This window comes from Narcine bancroftii, chromosome 5 (genome assembly GCF_036971445.1).
Source record: "Narcine bancroftii isolate sNarBan1 chromosome 5, sNarBan1.hap1, whole genome shotgun sequence".
In the NCBI taxonomy this organism is placed as follows: domain Eukaryota; kingdom Metazoa; phylum Chordata; class Chondrichthyes; order Torpediniformes; family Narcinidae; genus Narcine; species Narcine bancroftii.
In genome coordinates this window covers 79,359,461-79,375,990 of record NC_091473.1, presented here as the reverse complement: position 1 = coordinate 79,375,990, position 16,530 = coordinate 79,359,461, and the positions used below count along the sequence as shown (strand labels likewise).

The 16,530-nt window shown below is 40.8% G+C and overlaps 1 protein-coding gene across 5 annotated transcripts in view; it reads left to right on the top strand.

Moving 5' to 3' along the window:
• gpsm2 (G protein signaling modulator 2) overlaps positions 1-16,530 on the top strand; it is a 118,116-nt gene that overhangs the window by 69,706 nt on the left and 31,880 nt on the right. For all 5 annotated transcript variants that reach the window (XM_069937969.1, XM_069937967.1, XM_069937965.1 and 2 more), the window contains 4 exons: positions 4,578-4,693; positions 6,349-6,504; positions 8,060-8,168; positions 15,974-16,103. In XM_069937969.1, coding sequence (XP_069794070.1) covers positions 4,578-4,693; positions 6,349-6,504; positions 8,060-8,168; positions 15,974-16,103 — 511 coding nt within the window. The remainder of the gene's footprint in view (positions 1-4,577; positions 4,694-6,348; positions 6,505-8,059; positions 8,169-15,973; positions 16,104-16,530) is intronic.

The following is a 16,530-nucleotide window of genomic DNA, read 5'->3' as shown; positions in this document are numbered from 1 at the left end:
TGTCTCATCCACATTGAAATTGGTGGTTGTTCTTGCTCCATAACAGGATATTTTTCACCTCTTTGCTGAAATGCAATTCATTATTGTTGCTGATGTCACCTGCAGTCAGCGTGAGCCCTCTGACCACAAAGCACCCCGCGCGGGCTCTTACTGGTCTGCTGATGTGGTAATTTTCTCTGTGAAGTCATCTCCCAGGTTTCTCCTCCCCATTTCTAGTGCCCTGCTACTGTTACTCCCCTGGAATCTGCAACCTTTCACAGTATGATGCCCAGCATAGGCATTGTCATCTTGGACACAGACCTCCATGGTTTGCAGGATATATAAAAAAAACACCACTGACTCCTTTAACAGAAGGCTTCTGTTTGAAGCCTGTATTGGAGTTGCCCTCTTCATGACCGGGCAGTAGGTCTCTGCTCCCAGTTCCGCACCTACTGCATTGCTGCCTCTACAGCTGTTCTGGCAGCTGCACTTTTTTCCAAAACTGTGTCTCTGATCTCATGGGTCCACGCCCTTTATTCTATTTCTTGCCATCATGAGGATTGACTGGATTGTTTTGTTCAAGAAATTTTGGATGGATTTGGGTAATATATTTCACATCTTGATATTTTCCCATCTTTGCTCCCAATTTCCTATGTGCTGGGATCTGTAGCCAGCTTACCTCAGAGCAATGCCTCTCAACTTTGTTCATTAATTCTTTGTAAAGAGATATACAATCCAGTGATCTTTACGGGATCAGAGTTGGAGAGGGTGGCAAATTTAAGTTCTTGGGAGTCACTATCTCGGAGGATCCTTCCTGAATCCAACACACCAATGACATTGTGAAGAAAGCACGTCAGCCCCTCTACTTCCTCAGGAATTTGTGGAGGTTTGGTATGATACCAGAAACGCTGGCAAATTTCTACAGATGTGTGATGAAAAGAATGCTGATTGGCTGCATGGTCTGGTAAGTGGGGGGGAACCAATACCCCCAGGTGTAAAGCCCTGCAAAAGGTAGACACAACCCAGGACTTCACAGACAAAGCCCTCCACACTATTGAGAACAACTACAGGAATGCTGCCATCAGAGAGCAGCAGCAATCGTCAAGGATCCACACCACCCAGAATATGCTCTGTTTTCAAGGTTGCCATCAGGATAGAAGTCTAGGTGCCACAAGACCCACACCACCATGTTTAGGAACAGCTGCTACTCCTCCACCATCAGACTTTTCAATAAAAAACTCAATCAGGGATTCATTTAAGGATTCTTACTTGTGCACTTCATTGAATGTTTAAAATTCTATATATATATATATATATTGCAGTCAGTTTGTTTACATTCATTATCTGTACATCTCTTTATTTGTTTACATGTATATGTTGTATTTTTTTTGCACTATCTCACCTGGAGAAAAAAGAATCTCTGTGATGTCATGTATGTACTCTGATAATAAATCTGAAATATAAATCTATGTATATTTTTCATTCTTATTTATTACCATAGAAGCATTGTAATATAAATTTTTACACCCATGTGACCAATTAACCTACTAACTCGTAGCCCCCTCCCCCCCCCCCCCCCTCCTTGCATTCTCCTGGGCCATTTCAGAGATTTGGATAACATGTTTAATATTTTGTATGTCAACACATTTGCATGTAATGAATGGCAAATATATAAATGGAAGTTGCATGATAAAACTGGCTATTTACAAATGTTTCAATCATAAATCTTATTCATGTTATAGTATAAAACATCCTAGCTCCAAATACATGAAACTCCGTGAACAGTTCAGTTATCCAAAAATAAAATTCTGTGAATTTTGAATGTTCTGACAAGATTTCATGTAAAGCAAAGGAGATAAATGAAACATTTAGAAAGTTCTATACAGAGTAGTATAAATCAGTCAGTGGGAGGGTCTGCTAAAATAGATGATTTCTTGCTTACATTGGAACTACCAAGTTTGGATCAAGATGAATTAGAGGGGCTGAGTGCTCACTTCTCTAGAGAGGAGATTGAGAAACCCCTGGGCTCATGGCAGACTAACAAATCACTGGGGGAGGATGGGTTCCCCACTGAATTTTACAAAGAGTTTAAGGATCTTTTAATGCCCCTTATTATGAAGGTGGTGGAACAGACAGCAGAGACACATACCCTCCTGGGATCTTTATCAACAGCAATTATTACGGTGATCCCAAAAAAATGACAGGAACCTATTGAATGCACTCTACTGAATGTAGATTATAAAATTATAGCAGAAGTGTTAGCCAATAGATTGGCTCAATATTTACCAAAGTTAACAAATCCAGATCAACCTGTATTTGTACAAGAGACATCAGCAGAAAATATTTGAAGATTACTCAATATAGTGCATCTGGCACAGTCAGAGGTGGATTCAGGTGTTGCCAATCCAGATGTGGCCGTAGCTCTGGACACAGAGAAGGCCTTTGACAGACTGGAGCAGGACTTCTTATTCAAAGTTCTGGAGAGGTTTGGATTGGGACAACCATTTATTAGTTGGGTAAGGATGCTCTAGCATAAACCCCAAGCTAATATTATTAAAAATGGGCAAATGTTTCTCGTGTTCCAGCTGGGTAGGCCCAGTAGACAGGGCTGCCCACTGTCCCCAGCATTGTTTATACTATTGAACTGTTGGCAGAAGCCATCCAACAGAATCCAGACATAAAGGGGTTCAAAGTGGACCTGGAAGCCATTTTATTCACAGATGATGTGTTAGTATATTTGACTGGCCCAGCCTGGGTTGTTGTCCAGGCTGAGGACCACATTGGAGGATTGAGGCAAGATCTCTGGATATAATATAAATCTGGATAAGAATGAAAGCATGCCCTTGACAAAGGGGGATTACAGACAAAACCAACAAGGATGTCAATTTAAATGGCTGCAAGAGGGTATTAAATTTTTGGGATTAAAAGTAGATAAATATTGATACAATTTATATAAACAATTATCTCTTCTGGAATATTGAGGAGGACTTTGGTAGATGGAGAACCCTGCGCATAACTTTGGTGGGCAGAGTTAATTGCATTAAAATGAAACTGATGCCAAGACTACAATATCTATTTTGGTCCTTGCCCATTCTGTTGCCCCAGGGCTTCTTTAAGATGCTCAACAGATGTGTCAAAAAAGTTTTTGTAGAAAGGGAAGATGGCTAGAATCTCCATGGAAATGTTGACTTGTGATTATAAATTGGGAGGTCTGAAATTGCCAGATTTTTAAAAATATTATTGGCCAATCCAGTCAAGGTTTATCACCTCATTCTTTGAGGAAGGTGATACCCCTTCCTGGGCACAAATTGGACTACACATAGTAGGAGAAAAGATAGCAGGAGTCTTTGTATATAAATGGGGCACTAAAGAAAACTGATAACCCCATATTAAAATATGTAATTTAGACATGGCAAAAAATAAATCAATGTATTGGAATAAAGTGGGGATATCTCCTAAAGTTCTCTTGACCCAGAACAAATTTAATACCCATGAGTCTGGATAATAAGATCCTGGACACCTGATGCCAGAGGGGATCAGGTGTACCAAGAATCATTATGAGCAAGGACAGTTTGTCATTCAAACAGCTAAGGAATAAATATGATTTGTCTAATAAAACTTTCTTCAGCTAAGATCTTAAGGAATAATTTTAGAAATGTGCTTTAGGTATGGTGGAGATTAGAACCTTTATCCATTCAGCTTGGTTGTGTACAATGGTGAGATCTTTCTGGGAGGACCTGGGGGGAGGTGGGGGGGGGTGCATTCTGAAAAAAATTACAAAAGTGAATTTTCCACTGGATCCAGAATTTTACCTTTATGGTTATGAGTTTTAAACTGTCCAGATAACAAATTCAGTTTGTGGATGTTGCCTTGTCGGTAGCCAGGAAGTGTATAGCGGTTCCGTGGAACTTCAAATCCCAACTAAATATTACACGGTGGAATGCGGAAATGCAGAGTTGTATTCCCCTGGAGAAAATCACGTATAATTTAAGGGGCAAACCTATCTGCCACACATTGGCAGGCAGATATAATTTTATTCCTTCTAAATAAAGGAAATTTAACAATCTGTGCCAATAGTGAAATGATTGACGTCAATGAAGTGAGCCATGCTGCAGAGGATGTGCTTTTATCTTTTTTTCCTTTTTTATTTCAGGTTTTTTTGTGTTTTTCTTAAGTTCCCTTAAGGGCTTCTGACTTTACCGATATTTGGTTCTTTGTGTTTGTTTAATTTGTATAATCCTTTCTTTGTTGAATTAGGGTATAGGAGGGAGGGGAGAGGGGTAGGGGAAAAATAGACTCTGTATGGTTATAACCTATTGTTGAAAACAATTGTGTTGTTTGGATTTGTATGAGTCTTTGAAAATCAAAAATAAAACGGTAAGTATAGTAAAACTTTCGGTATGCCAGTTAAGTGAATTTTTTTGGTTGCTTGATTGGTGGACTAACCGCTGGGGGCTGCCAATTTTAAACTTTTGTGTTTACCTCCTTTATTTGCTGCATTTTTTTTTTGCCGGTTGCTTGAATTCAGCATAATGGGGATTTTACTGTATATGTGAATTACAATTAATTTCTGGCTTTATTTCATTTTATGATTGCAGCGCCTAGAAATTGCAAAAGAATTTGGAGATAGATCAGCTGAAAGGAGAGCATGCAGCAATCTGGGAAATGCCCATGTGTTTCTTGGCGAATATGCAATTGCTGCTGAATATTACAAGTGAGCATTATTTGTTTTTGAAGCCTTCAATCTTTTGAAATCTTGTCATTAAATATTGTGAAGACGTTGAATTGTTTTTGCCTTTATGTATGTGGGGAGGAGAGGATAAAGGAGAATTCACTGGGGAAGGAAAATTGACAAGTCTTTAATCTTGGACACAGGCTCAAGTAATGTTTATAAAACTTGAATCACCTACATAGTTACCTAGATTTTGATAAATTAGCTTGACAATCATCAAGGACCATTTGAAGTGCCCCTTATTTTCATGCTTCTAATTGCCACTATGTGGGATATTCCTAAGATGTGGCTGTCTCATTTAAATGTATTATAATTGTGCAGAGTTTGAAGGGGAACTATCTGTAGCATGTGAACGTAGGTTCAGAAAGTGGCTGACCGCTGTTCAACTTTTCCTCAGGTACCCTACAGTACTTTAAGCCCAAGTCTCTGAAGTTTTTCTCAGCTACCTCAGGCAATCCAATCAAGGAATCTGCAGCTCTCACTCACTGCAATGGACTATTATTTTTGGATTGACCAAGATGTTTACCTTAAAGTTTAGGTTAAAGTAGTATCTTAATATTTCAGATGTCAATTTTGTGATGATTTCAGAAATGAGGGGGTGTGGCTTAGCTAGCTATCATCTTCCTTTAGTTTATCCAGTGGCCTTTTGGGTGAGGATTCAGATTTATTGTCAGAGTACATGTGTGACATCACATGCAACCCTGAGATTCTTTTTCCTGTGGGCTGGCAGAATGATCACTTATTGGTTGTGCAAAAAAACTGAATAAGTTTAAAAAGAAAATGAAAATGAACTGTACAATACAGAGAGAAAAAAAATCAAGGTACAAATATATAAGTCCCTCATTGAGTTTGTGTTGAGGAATCTGATGCTGGAAGGGTAGCAGCTGTTTCTGAATCTGATGACATGAGTCTTGTAGCACATATTCCTCTTTCCAGATGACAGCAGCGAGATCAGAAGATTTGGTGGAAGGTATGGATCCTCTTTGATGGCAGTGTTCCCTGTAGATATTCTTGATGGTGGGAAGGATTTTGCCTCACTACCTTGTGCAGGGCTTTACGCTCAGGGATATTGGTGTCCCCATACCAGACCATGATACAGGTGGTCACTGTGCATTCCACCACACTTCTGTAGAAATTTGCAAGAGTTTCCTATGTCATACCAAACCTCCACAAAATCCTGAGGAAGTAAAGGTGCTGACATGCCTTCTTTATGGTGCCATTAATGTGTTGGGTCCAGGAAAGATCCCCTGAAATAGTGGCTCCCAAGAACTTAAATTTTGCTTACTCTCTCATCCCCATTGATCACTGGATCATACACCTTTAGACTTCCCTTCCTGATTTTTAATGTTTATGAATGGCTGAGGATTGGGACAGTTTTTTGCAGTGAGTTCCTCCTGGTATTACTCTGCAAGATTAATGAAAGCACTCGAAGGTCAGTGGTATGCTTGAGTAGTTCCCTAATGAATGTAAATTCAGGCCAATGTGAGTGGAATGAAGAAGTTTTATTATTGTTGGTGGGAGGGGGTTTTGGTTGGGTAAACTCTTTCAAATTTTATTAAAAATTGAAATGACATTTACAGAAAAATATTTGAATGTTGGAAAAGCATTTTGACCTGAATTCTTTTCTTTTTATTCAGGAGAACATTCCATCTTGCGCGACAACTGAAGGATAGGGCTGTGGAAGCTCAAGCCTGTTACAGTCTTGGAAACACTTACACCCTGCTTCAAGACTATGAAAAGGCTATTGAATATCATTTGAAACACCTTGTGATAGCACAAGAGCTTTGCGATAGGTAATATTTAAAGTTGTAACAATGTGTTGGGTTGAGATTTTTTAATCTTTGGTCACAGTCCATAATATATTCATGAGTATACCAATTCTATTAGACTATTAATCTTAAAAGCCCCAAATTAATGAGTTTCAAACATGCCATGTTAGATGCAGAATTTAAATTTAGTAATTAAATCAAAATCTGACACGTAACTTGCTGTAAGCAAGGAAATTATCATCTAAAATGAGCCAGGTGAAAGGTATAAAACATCACTGCCTCTTTACCCCTGCCCCACTGAGGGTGAGAAGCCTGGGAGAAGATTCTACAGGGAGACTAGTGAGGGGTGGCAGCCAAAGGACTTGCTGCGGTCTGCTGGAGCGGGAACCTGGTATTTGGACCAGAAAATATGAGCAGACCTCCCAAAGAGTGTTGGGGTGCTAGAGGTCAAAGAGGGTGACTTGGATGAACGGAGCTTAGGTTCACCACTAGATTGGACAGGAGTCCATGCAGCTAGAGGTTATGAGAGAACAGGGGGTAGTGGTATCAGAGAAGGTGGCGTAATCCACAGGCATATTCAAATTTTTTAACTTAAATTTAGACATGCAGCATGGTAACAGGTCATTTTGGCCCACGATTCTGTGCTGCCCAACGTGCACCCAATTAAACTACAGCCCTGGTATGTTTTGAACATTTCAAAGGGACTCTTTCTTCTCCCTTATTGGTAAGGATGCTGGACTATTGGTGCCTCTTTGTGTGCTTATTCAGGGTAAGCAAATTTTATGTTTTTAATGTACTTGACAATAAAGATACATTGTACCTCAACAGTTAGATCTGGTTGGTAACAGAGAGAACTCGAAGGACTCATTGTGGAATCAGTGGCATGTCCTCGGTGTCCTCCATCTGCTTACATCAAGTTTAGCCCCTTCCTTAGAGAATGTCTTACATATGGGATGCTGTCCTCTGTATTGACCTTGTATTGCTCTGGAATGAGGTGTGTCTCCAGGTACCACTGCATTCTGCCACATTTGGTGTTGATCTGATGTGGGCTTCTTGCAGTATTTCCAACCCTTAATGGTGGTAGATCCTTTTTATCTCCTGCATTTCCGAGTAACTTTTTTGTTTGTTGTTCATTAATTCTCACTCATCTGTACTGACTTTCACATCATCCCTGAGGATAGGCATCACCTAAGGTTAGGATGTTTCTATACTGTGATTACGTGGTCACCTTCACGGTGAATGTTGCTTGTCTCTTCTGGAAAGTGAGATGTGTCCAGTGATCAAACTGCTAGTCTTCTGAGAAGATGACATTTTATGTTGTGAACTGTGGTCTGTTATCTGTGATTATCACTTCAGGATGTCATATCTGGCAAACTTTCCATTGACCTTCCAAATTATTGTTGATGAGGGGATGTTCCTTAAGATGTGTGACTCCTTTAAAAAATTGGATTATTTTACCTTCTGCAATGAAACAGATTTGACTCAACCTGTATATGTAGATGCTTTGAGATAATCTAGATTAAAAATAGAGGAAAGGGTACAGATTTCTAAACTTGCCTTTTTTTTATATGAATTTTAGGATTGGTGAAGGAAGAGCTTGTTGGAGTTTAGGAAATGCTTACACTGCAATCGGAAATCATGGAAAAGCGGTGCATTTTGCAGAGAAACACTTTGAAATTTCAAGCGAGGTAACATTTTATTTAGCATCTGAATGTAGTTCAATACATTTCACTCCAAAATTCACATTCACAGGTTTATCCTGAATTATATAACCATATAACCACTTACAGCACAGAACAGGCCAGTTCGGCCCTATTAGTCCATGCTGTAACAAATCTCCACCTTCCTAGTCCCATTGACCAGCATCCGGTCCATACCCCTCCAGTCCTCTCCTCTCCATGTAACTATCCAGTCTATCCTTAAATGTATCCACTGATCCCGCCTCAACCACGTCTGCCGGAAGCTCATTCCACATTAGCAAATACAAGCAACAAGATTTACTATCAAGGATATTCCATGCCATATTTGATGTGTTAATTTAATGTTTGTATTCTCTAGTTTCACAATTGACCTAGGTAACATGTTGAGGAACAGTTACTAGCTCGTTTCATAATTTAGCATTACGATGATGTGAGTTTATTGTCACATATACAAGTTCAATGTGGAGTTTCACTGAAATTGTTGTTTGCTGGAGCTACACAGATAATTATGATTGCCACTACAGTAGTGTAAATTAAATTACTGAAACATGCCAAGACAGAAAGAAAGAATAAATATAAAAGGAAATAATATTATTGTGCAAACTTTAATGTCAACAGTCTTAAAACAAAGGGGGGAAAAAATGTAATGCAGAAATTGATCTAAATTTTAATAGAAACAGCAGGCAAGTTGAACACAAAATCCATACAGTCCAAAAAATAAAATCCAGTATTTCAATCAGTGTTTCACCAGTACTGAAAAATAGGAGCTCATAATATACAGGTAAGAGTGAACCATTTTGATTTTTCATGTCCTCTGAAATGGCCTATCAAGGCCTTCAGTTATAACTTGACTGTCACATTCAAGGAAATAAAATAGGATGGACCATTTGGTATAATCTTAAGAACAAAACTTTAAATGTAGCAAAATCATATGCAGCTCAATTGACCTTGCAAAGTTCTTCCATGGAAACATCTGGGGACTGGTGTCTAAACGAGGAAAACTGTCCCACAGACTACTTGAGCAATCGTCTGTTGTATTTGCACTCATGGAGTTTGTGCTAAACTGCTCAATTACGTTCACTTTAGACATGATCTTTCAGCAGGGATCGACCTGTTAGAGGTGACAACACTTTAACGTACAGGTGGGAGGGAGTAGTTCATGTATTTCACAAGATAGGCTGATGACACTATGAAGTTTCAAATATGATCAAGGAACTCCTCCTGAATACCATCTACTGTCTTCCTTCAGCTCAGGAAGTGGTGCTCTTTCATGTTTAACAATACTTGGAAGGAGTTAAAACAGCAAGGAACAGAATAAACTCTGGGTGAGGGATTTAACAAAAATGAACTGGTTGCTGAGTCTTGAAGATCTTGGGTTCAGACTGAGTGTGTGGCAGATATTTGGTGAATTATGAGTTTGTACATTCTTCCCATGTCTGCATGGTATTTTCTTGAGATATTCTGGTTTCTTTCCAGTTATGTGGTTAGTAGTTTAATTAGACACATGAATGTAATTGGGCAGAAAGGGTTCATGCCCTGGAAGGGCTGTATCTCTAACTTTAAAAAAACCAAAAAAAGCACTAGAAATGAACCTATTTCAACAACTTCTGCCATCAATCTATTGGACTAATTGCACTGATTCAAGTAACTTGCACGTAAGAAATTTCCAAATTGTTGGGTAGATATGTGCAATTGCCCATTCACGTCATCCAATCTGGCTAATTACATATCAATCAATCTATTGTTAGCAGTGCTATCGTTAGCAGTGTTTTCAGGAGTATTTAATTGGTGCATATATCCTATGTGATATATTCACTGATACCCATTTGGGTTTTCACCAGGGCCACTCTGCTCTGACCTCATCATAGCCTTGTCCATATGTGGACCTTAGAGCTCAATATGTAGGTTAAGTGAGGGCCATTGGTCTACTTTGCGTAGTTTCAAGGTCCCCTGGTGAAATTGAAGTTGGTGCACAGCAAGAGAAAACACTTCACTGATCGGAGTCTTGCCTTGTATAAAAGAAAGTGATTGTGGAAGTAAATCTTCTCATCCCAGGCATCACACTGCAGAAGTTCCTCAGGGCAGTGACCTAGGCCCAAACATCTTTACTTTTTTCCCCAATGACTGACTAAAATCATAATAAGGATGTTTTTTAATGATTGTACTGATCAATTCTGCTTGCATTTCCCTAGCAAATGAAATAATCATGCCTGCATTGAGCAAAACCTTGACAATACTAAGATAAAATTACAATGGCAAGTAACATTTATCCCACAACATGCCAGACAATGGCATCTTCAATAGAGAATAATTCCCTACCCATGATATTCATTTGCATTCGCACATTATAATCACATATACACATAAAGATGCTGTGTAGTATGTCTTCACCATGGTCTGTAGAAACGCTATTTCATCTGGTTGTATATGTACAGTCAAATTATGGTAATTTTGAACTTGATCACTGAATTCCTCTGCCATCATGATCCAGGGAGACCAGAAACTCATTTGGGCAATATACCTAAAAATACTACCCACAAGAACGGTAGATGGGTGGATAACTTGTAGCAAGTTTCCCACCTCCTAACATCTTAACTCCTTCCGATAATTTACAATATACAAATCAGAAGTGTGAAAGAATACTCTATATTTATTTGGATGTGTTAAGTTTGAAAAACTATCAGGAAGTTCAGTATCATCCAGGGCAAATGTAACTTCTTTAATGGCAGGATATGCAATATCCTTAACCTTCATTTTTCTCTTCTCAGTGCATACAATACTCTCTGTGTATGCCAGTGGCAGAATACACTGCATATGCTTGCCCAGGCTACTACAGTTCTTAATTTGGTGTCTACCATCAAATGTTATTGACAAATGCTTATATTTGACTCCTAAATCCATCTCGAAAATGCAGGCATTGCCGGAGCTGCTGTAGCACCAGCACTGCCACTGGTACAGGCCTGCAGGGAGTGAGGGAGCAGAGATGCAGCACTTCCGCTGGGTCCAACCACCCAATTGACTGCCGTTGGTTCTGCACAGGTGTTGAATAGCCTGTTGAGGGAGCCAATGGTAGTTTTGAGATCCTGCGACCATGGGGTCTGCGCCCAAGATGGTGTCTATTAATCAGCAGCACTCACAAGGGGTTGCAGACTCTGGGGAAATGGAGGACTGGAGCGGGGTACCCCGAGGATGGGAAGATCACCAAACCCCCCCCCCATTCTGAAAAGGAGCAGACGACCCATAGGAGGGGCACTGAGGCTGAGGGAACAGTGCACGCAGTGAGCTGGTGGCGATTCGAGGCAAGAAACCCGCGGAAGCTGTGGGCTGCCTAAGAAGAATGTAATTTACGACCGGGTGAAATTTAACGAGAGAGTGCAGCGGCCTGTAGACACAGTGGACACGTTCATTACAGCCTCGTATACACTGGCAAATATGGGGATCTGCACGGCAAACTTTTATGCTACAGACTAGAAGTGGGTCTAAGAGATTCGTCTCTGTCGGAGAGACAACTTAACAAAGACCTCACTTAACAAAGACCTCATCCTCATGAAAGCAGTCACAATGGCTAGAAAGTCATAAAGCTGCAGCCAACCCAACTTGGGTGAAATGTGTGCAAACAAACTAGCAGCTTAAGAGAAGAAGACAGCAAAAGTTTAAAGGCAAAAGGAAAACAGCAGGACAGCAAAAAATTAAAAACAATGATGCAGAGCAAAGTAGAGCACAAGACATACCCAAAGTGTGGAAAACTACTGTTCCACCCAGCATTTCAATGCCCAGCCAGGAGTGCAGAATCCCACAACTGCGGCAAACGATGACACTACGGAAAAGTCTTGTGAATGAGGTAGTGGAGGATGTGGACAGATTGTTCCTTGGAGAAATAGCATCAGATAAGGAGCCCTGGATGGCCGACATTAACGTAGGAGGCGGCAAAGTGACCTTAAAAATCGACACAAGGGCCAATGTTACAGCCATTCTCGAGTAGGTGTTTAAAAGAATTGTATCCGGAGACAGAAAGCTAGAAAAAAAAAACAGAAGCCACTCTATGGTCCGGAAGGTGGGAGGAGAGTGAAATTAATGGTCTTGGGATCGACAAAAGAAGCATACTCCTACAGAGAGAGAGGAGCACCACAGAAGAAGTGTATGTGGTTGAGAGACTTGCAAGTAGCGCTGTTGAGCAGACCAGCTACTGGCCAGATGAGGAGACAGTCAGGAAGGCATATCTTAAGCTTTGCAATGGACTCGGGCTAATACAGAAGCTTTATGGCATTAAACTTGAGCTTAATGTGAAACCATTTTTACTGAAGGTACCTCGAAGGGTCCCATTGCTGCTCATGGACAAAGTGAAGAGAGAGCTTGAAGGAATGAAGAAGCTTGGAGTTATCAGCCGCATAGAGGAGCCTACAGAATGGTGTTGTGGCATGGTGGTAGCACCGAGAAAGAATAAAGAAAATGTTCACATTGAATGGATCAGTGTGCAAAGAAAAGTTTATACTTCCATTGGTGGATCAAACCCTAGGCATGCTCACACTGGTGCACAATATTTTACCAAGATGGATGTGAACATGGGATTTTGGCAAATTCTTTTGTCCAAAGAATCGGTTCTCTACACATTTATCACGCCATTTGGGCATTATTATTTCAACCACCTACCCATTGGTATCTCCACTGCCCCTGAACACTTCCAGAACAGAATGGTGATTGAGGTTACCGCAGGCCTGGAAGAAGTTGTCTGCCACATGGATGATATCCTCATTTGGGGAATCACAAAGGACCAATACAACGTGAGGGCCCATGTAGACCTAGAATGAGCAGAAAAGGCAGGGATCACTCTCAACATGGCAAAGTGTGAGTTTGGAAGAAGGCAGATGAAATTTCTGGGGTACATCACCTCAACAGACAGCATGAGACCAGACAAGAGCTGTGCAGGACATGAAGGAGCCGACAAACATTAGTGAACTCAGACGTTTCTGTGGTATGGTGAACCAACTAGGAAAGTTCATACCGAACCTTGCTGAAAAGGACAAACCACTGAGAGACCTGTTGTCCAAGAATAACCAGTGGAGCTGGGGATATGAGCAACAGAGGACATTTGGTAACCTCATCCGAGAGTTATCATCCACTTCAGTTGTATCATCCAAATAGGCAACTGAGAATATCAGCTGACGCTTCATGATATGGAGCTAAGTATTACTGCAGAAGGATGGAGACATTTGATCACCAGTCGCTTACGTTCCCATATCACTAACAGAAACAGAGCAATGGTACACGCAGCTGGGAAAGGTGCATTGGCTCTGACTTGGGCTTGCGAGAGATTCAACGGTTTCATTCTGGGACTACAGTTAGAGTTGGAGATGTGCCACAAACCACATGTGAGTCTGCTAGATGGGCAAGGACTGAATTCACTGCTGCCACAGATACAGAGGTTCGGGATGAGGCTGATGAGATACTCATACACGATCTCACACACAGTTGGGAAGAACCTCACAACTGCAGATACACTCTCTCACTCCCCACTACAAGGCAGAACCACGAGTGCTGACAAAGACCTCATGGAGGACACACAGTGATTGGAAAACTTCCCAACAAATGACATTCCTGACAGAGCTCCGAGAGGAACTATATGCTGACAGTATGCACGCGCAGGTCATGAAATACTACATTGGAGGATGGCCAGACAGAAACCAGTTACAAGAACCAGTCAACACTACTGGCAAGAGAGGGACGTTCTGAGTGTGCACAATGAGAGAAAAAAAACAGAAAACCACTTCTGCATGGTACGAGATTAGTTATTTTGGCTAATATGTCGAACAAGGTACTCGAGAAAATACACGAGGGCCACCAGGGGTTGTAAAGTGCTGGGAACGTGCCAATCAAACAGTGTGGTGGCCAGGTCTGAGTAATCAAATAAGCGAGATTTGTCTTGAGGTGCAGAGAGTGCATCAGGAAAGGAGAAACGCAAGAGAAATGCTGATGTCGAGTAAATTCCATGATAGGCCATGGCAAAAATTTGGCACAGACTTATTCACTCTTGGAGAGAACACATTACCTATTAGTGGTGGAATTTTTCTCTAGATTCATAGAAATAGCACAACTCAGCCTGACATGAACTACCGATGTAATTGTTCATTTAAAATCAGATATTTGAACGGCATGGCATTCCAGAGACATTAGTAAGCGACAATGGTCCACAATTCTTTGCACAAAACATGAAAGCCTTCGCAGCAGATTACGCATTCAAGCACGTGACCAGTAGCCCTAAGTATCCACAAAGCAATGGCGAGGCAGAGCAAGCAGTACAAACAGTGAAGAATCTGCTCAAGAAAGCAAAAGACCATTACTATGCAGAGCCTACAGAGCCTCACCACAGCAATGGCTACAGTCTGGCCCAATTGCTAATGGAATGTTGCCTTTGCATGACTCTATCAGCCCTTCCAGAGAAGTTGCAGCTGGAACTCCCGGACCTGATACAACTCCAGAACGAGGAGAGGGAGAAGAGGTGTAAGAATGCAAAGTGGTATAACGAGAGACACTGATTGAGTGATCTGGAAAAGCTGGCACCAGGAGATGTGGTGTGAATCTCCGATGCAAGAAAGCAAGGTACAGTAACTTTGTGCACCACAGCCCACGGTCATACATGGTTAGCAGACCAAAAGGGACACTGAGACAGAATTGCCAGTATCTCATCCCCATACCAGAGTCTCCAGGTGAAAAGCAACAAGAGCATGGGCTGGAAATGAACAGTCCTGCAAAGGCAGGATCAGAGACTCTGCCAACTGAAACACAGAGTTTGCCTGGCATAATAAGAACGAGGTCTGGACGATAAGTAAAGAGACCACCGAGACTGAATCTGTGGAGACTGTAAAACACCCAGTCAAGAAAGACTTGTGTATTGTAAATGTATGTGTATTTGTATCAGAATGTGTAAAGATAACTGTAGCGAGTGAAGCCACAGAAAAGGGGGCTTTGAACGCAAAGGGGGATGTGGTGCAACACTCTTCGTGGGACATCAAGTAGGCTGATGACATCACGGCGGGACTTCCACATCTTGGAGAGAGGCTCAGGACTAGCAGGGAAATACCTGTGTATGTAAAATAAAAGCAAGCTATGAACACAACTCCAGCATTAAGGTCATTTTTCTAACGAATGTGCCTGAACCCAGCACCTTTTTTGTTTCCTGTGGCAACAAAAACAAATACTAGAGGACATCTGTTTAAGGTGAGTGGAGGAAAGTTTAGGGGAGATGTCAGAGGCTTTTTTTTACAAAGAGGTTTTTTTTTAAACAAAGATTGTAACTGAAATCCATTGGCAAGGCTGGTACAATTGGGACATACAAAAAATTTGGATAGGGACATGGATATGAGTAAAATAGATGGTTATGGGTGTAAGGAAGGGAATAATTAGATTGTTGTGGAAGTTTACATACGTCAGCCTAACATCGTGGACTTAAGGGGCTGTATTGCGCTGTTATGTTCTATCTCAACTGAAGTAGGGCTCTTGATTCACAACCAAGCACAATGCTGCCTGAATTGCTGAGTTCCTTCAGCAGCTCATTTTATTTTTTGCTCTGAATTCCAACATCTGCAGCCCCTTTAGTTCTGAGCTTTTATTTTGTCAAATTGTGGGTTTAAATTAGAGAGGTGACACTGAGATTCATTGCTAAAATTGAATAAATATAAAATTGAAAACTAGGTTTAACTTATGAAATACTTTGGGCTTTGTTTGGCTTATAAAATGGGGCTATAGCTCATGAGACGAAATAAAACCTGTTTTGCAGTCATCTTTCTTTCTTGCAGATCGGGGATAAAAGTGGTGAACTCACAGCCCGAATGAATCTTTCAGATCTTCAGTTCATGTTGGGCATTAGTTATAGTACAAACAATTCCATCTTATCCACTGATCATGAGTTGGATTACATCTCTCAGGGTGAGTACAGAGAAATACAATAAAGGGATTCCTTAGGATCCCACTTTGTAACATAGTGGGGAACAGCATTCTGAACAATACTGGTAATTTAAATTGCCTTTTGCAAATCCCAGCACAAATATAGACAATCTTCCAATCATCAACCCAGTAATTTTCCTATATTTAGTATCTGTTCATCCAGATTAATTATTATTACTGTTATGGAGCACATGAGACACTCAACAGGCTTGTTTAGTTTCCTTTGAGGAAGCTTCTGTTTAGTACCCACAATAAATGGTCAGTCTTTCTTCATTGGTCTGTTGCTAAATCATATAATAATGAAGGCCAACAAATCTTTTGACTTCCTAATTGCTGATTAAACTGGCCTATTAATTTTTGCACAATGCATGCCATTGCCTTTTCAACCACTTGCCATTATTAACACACC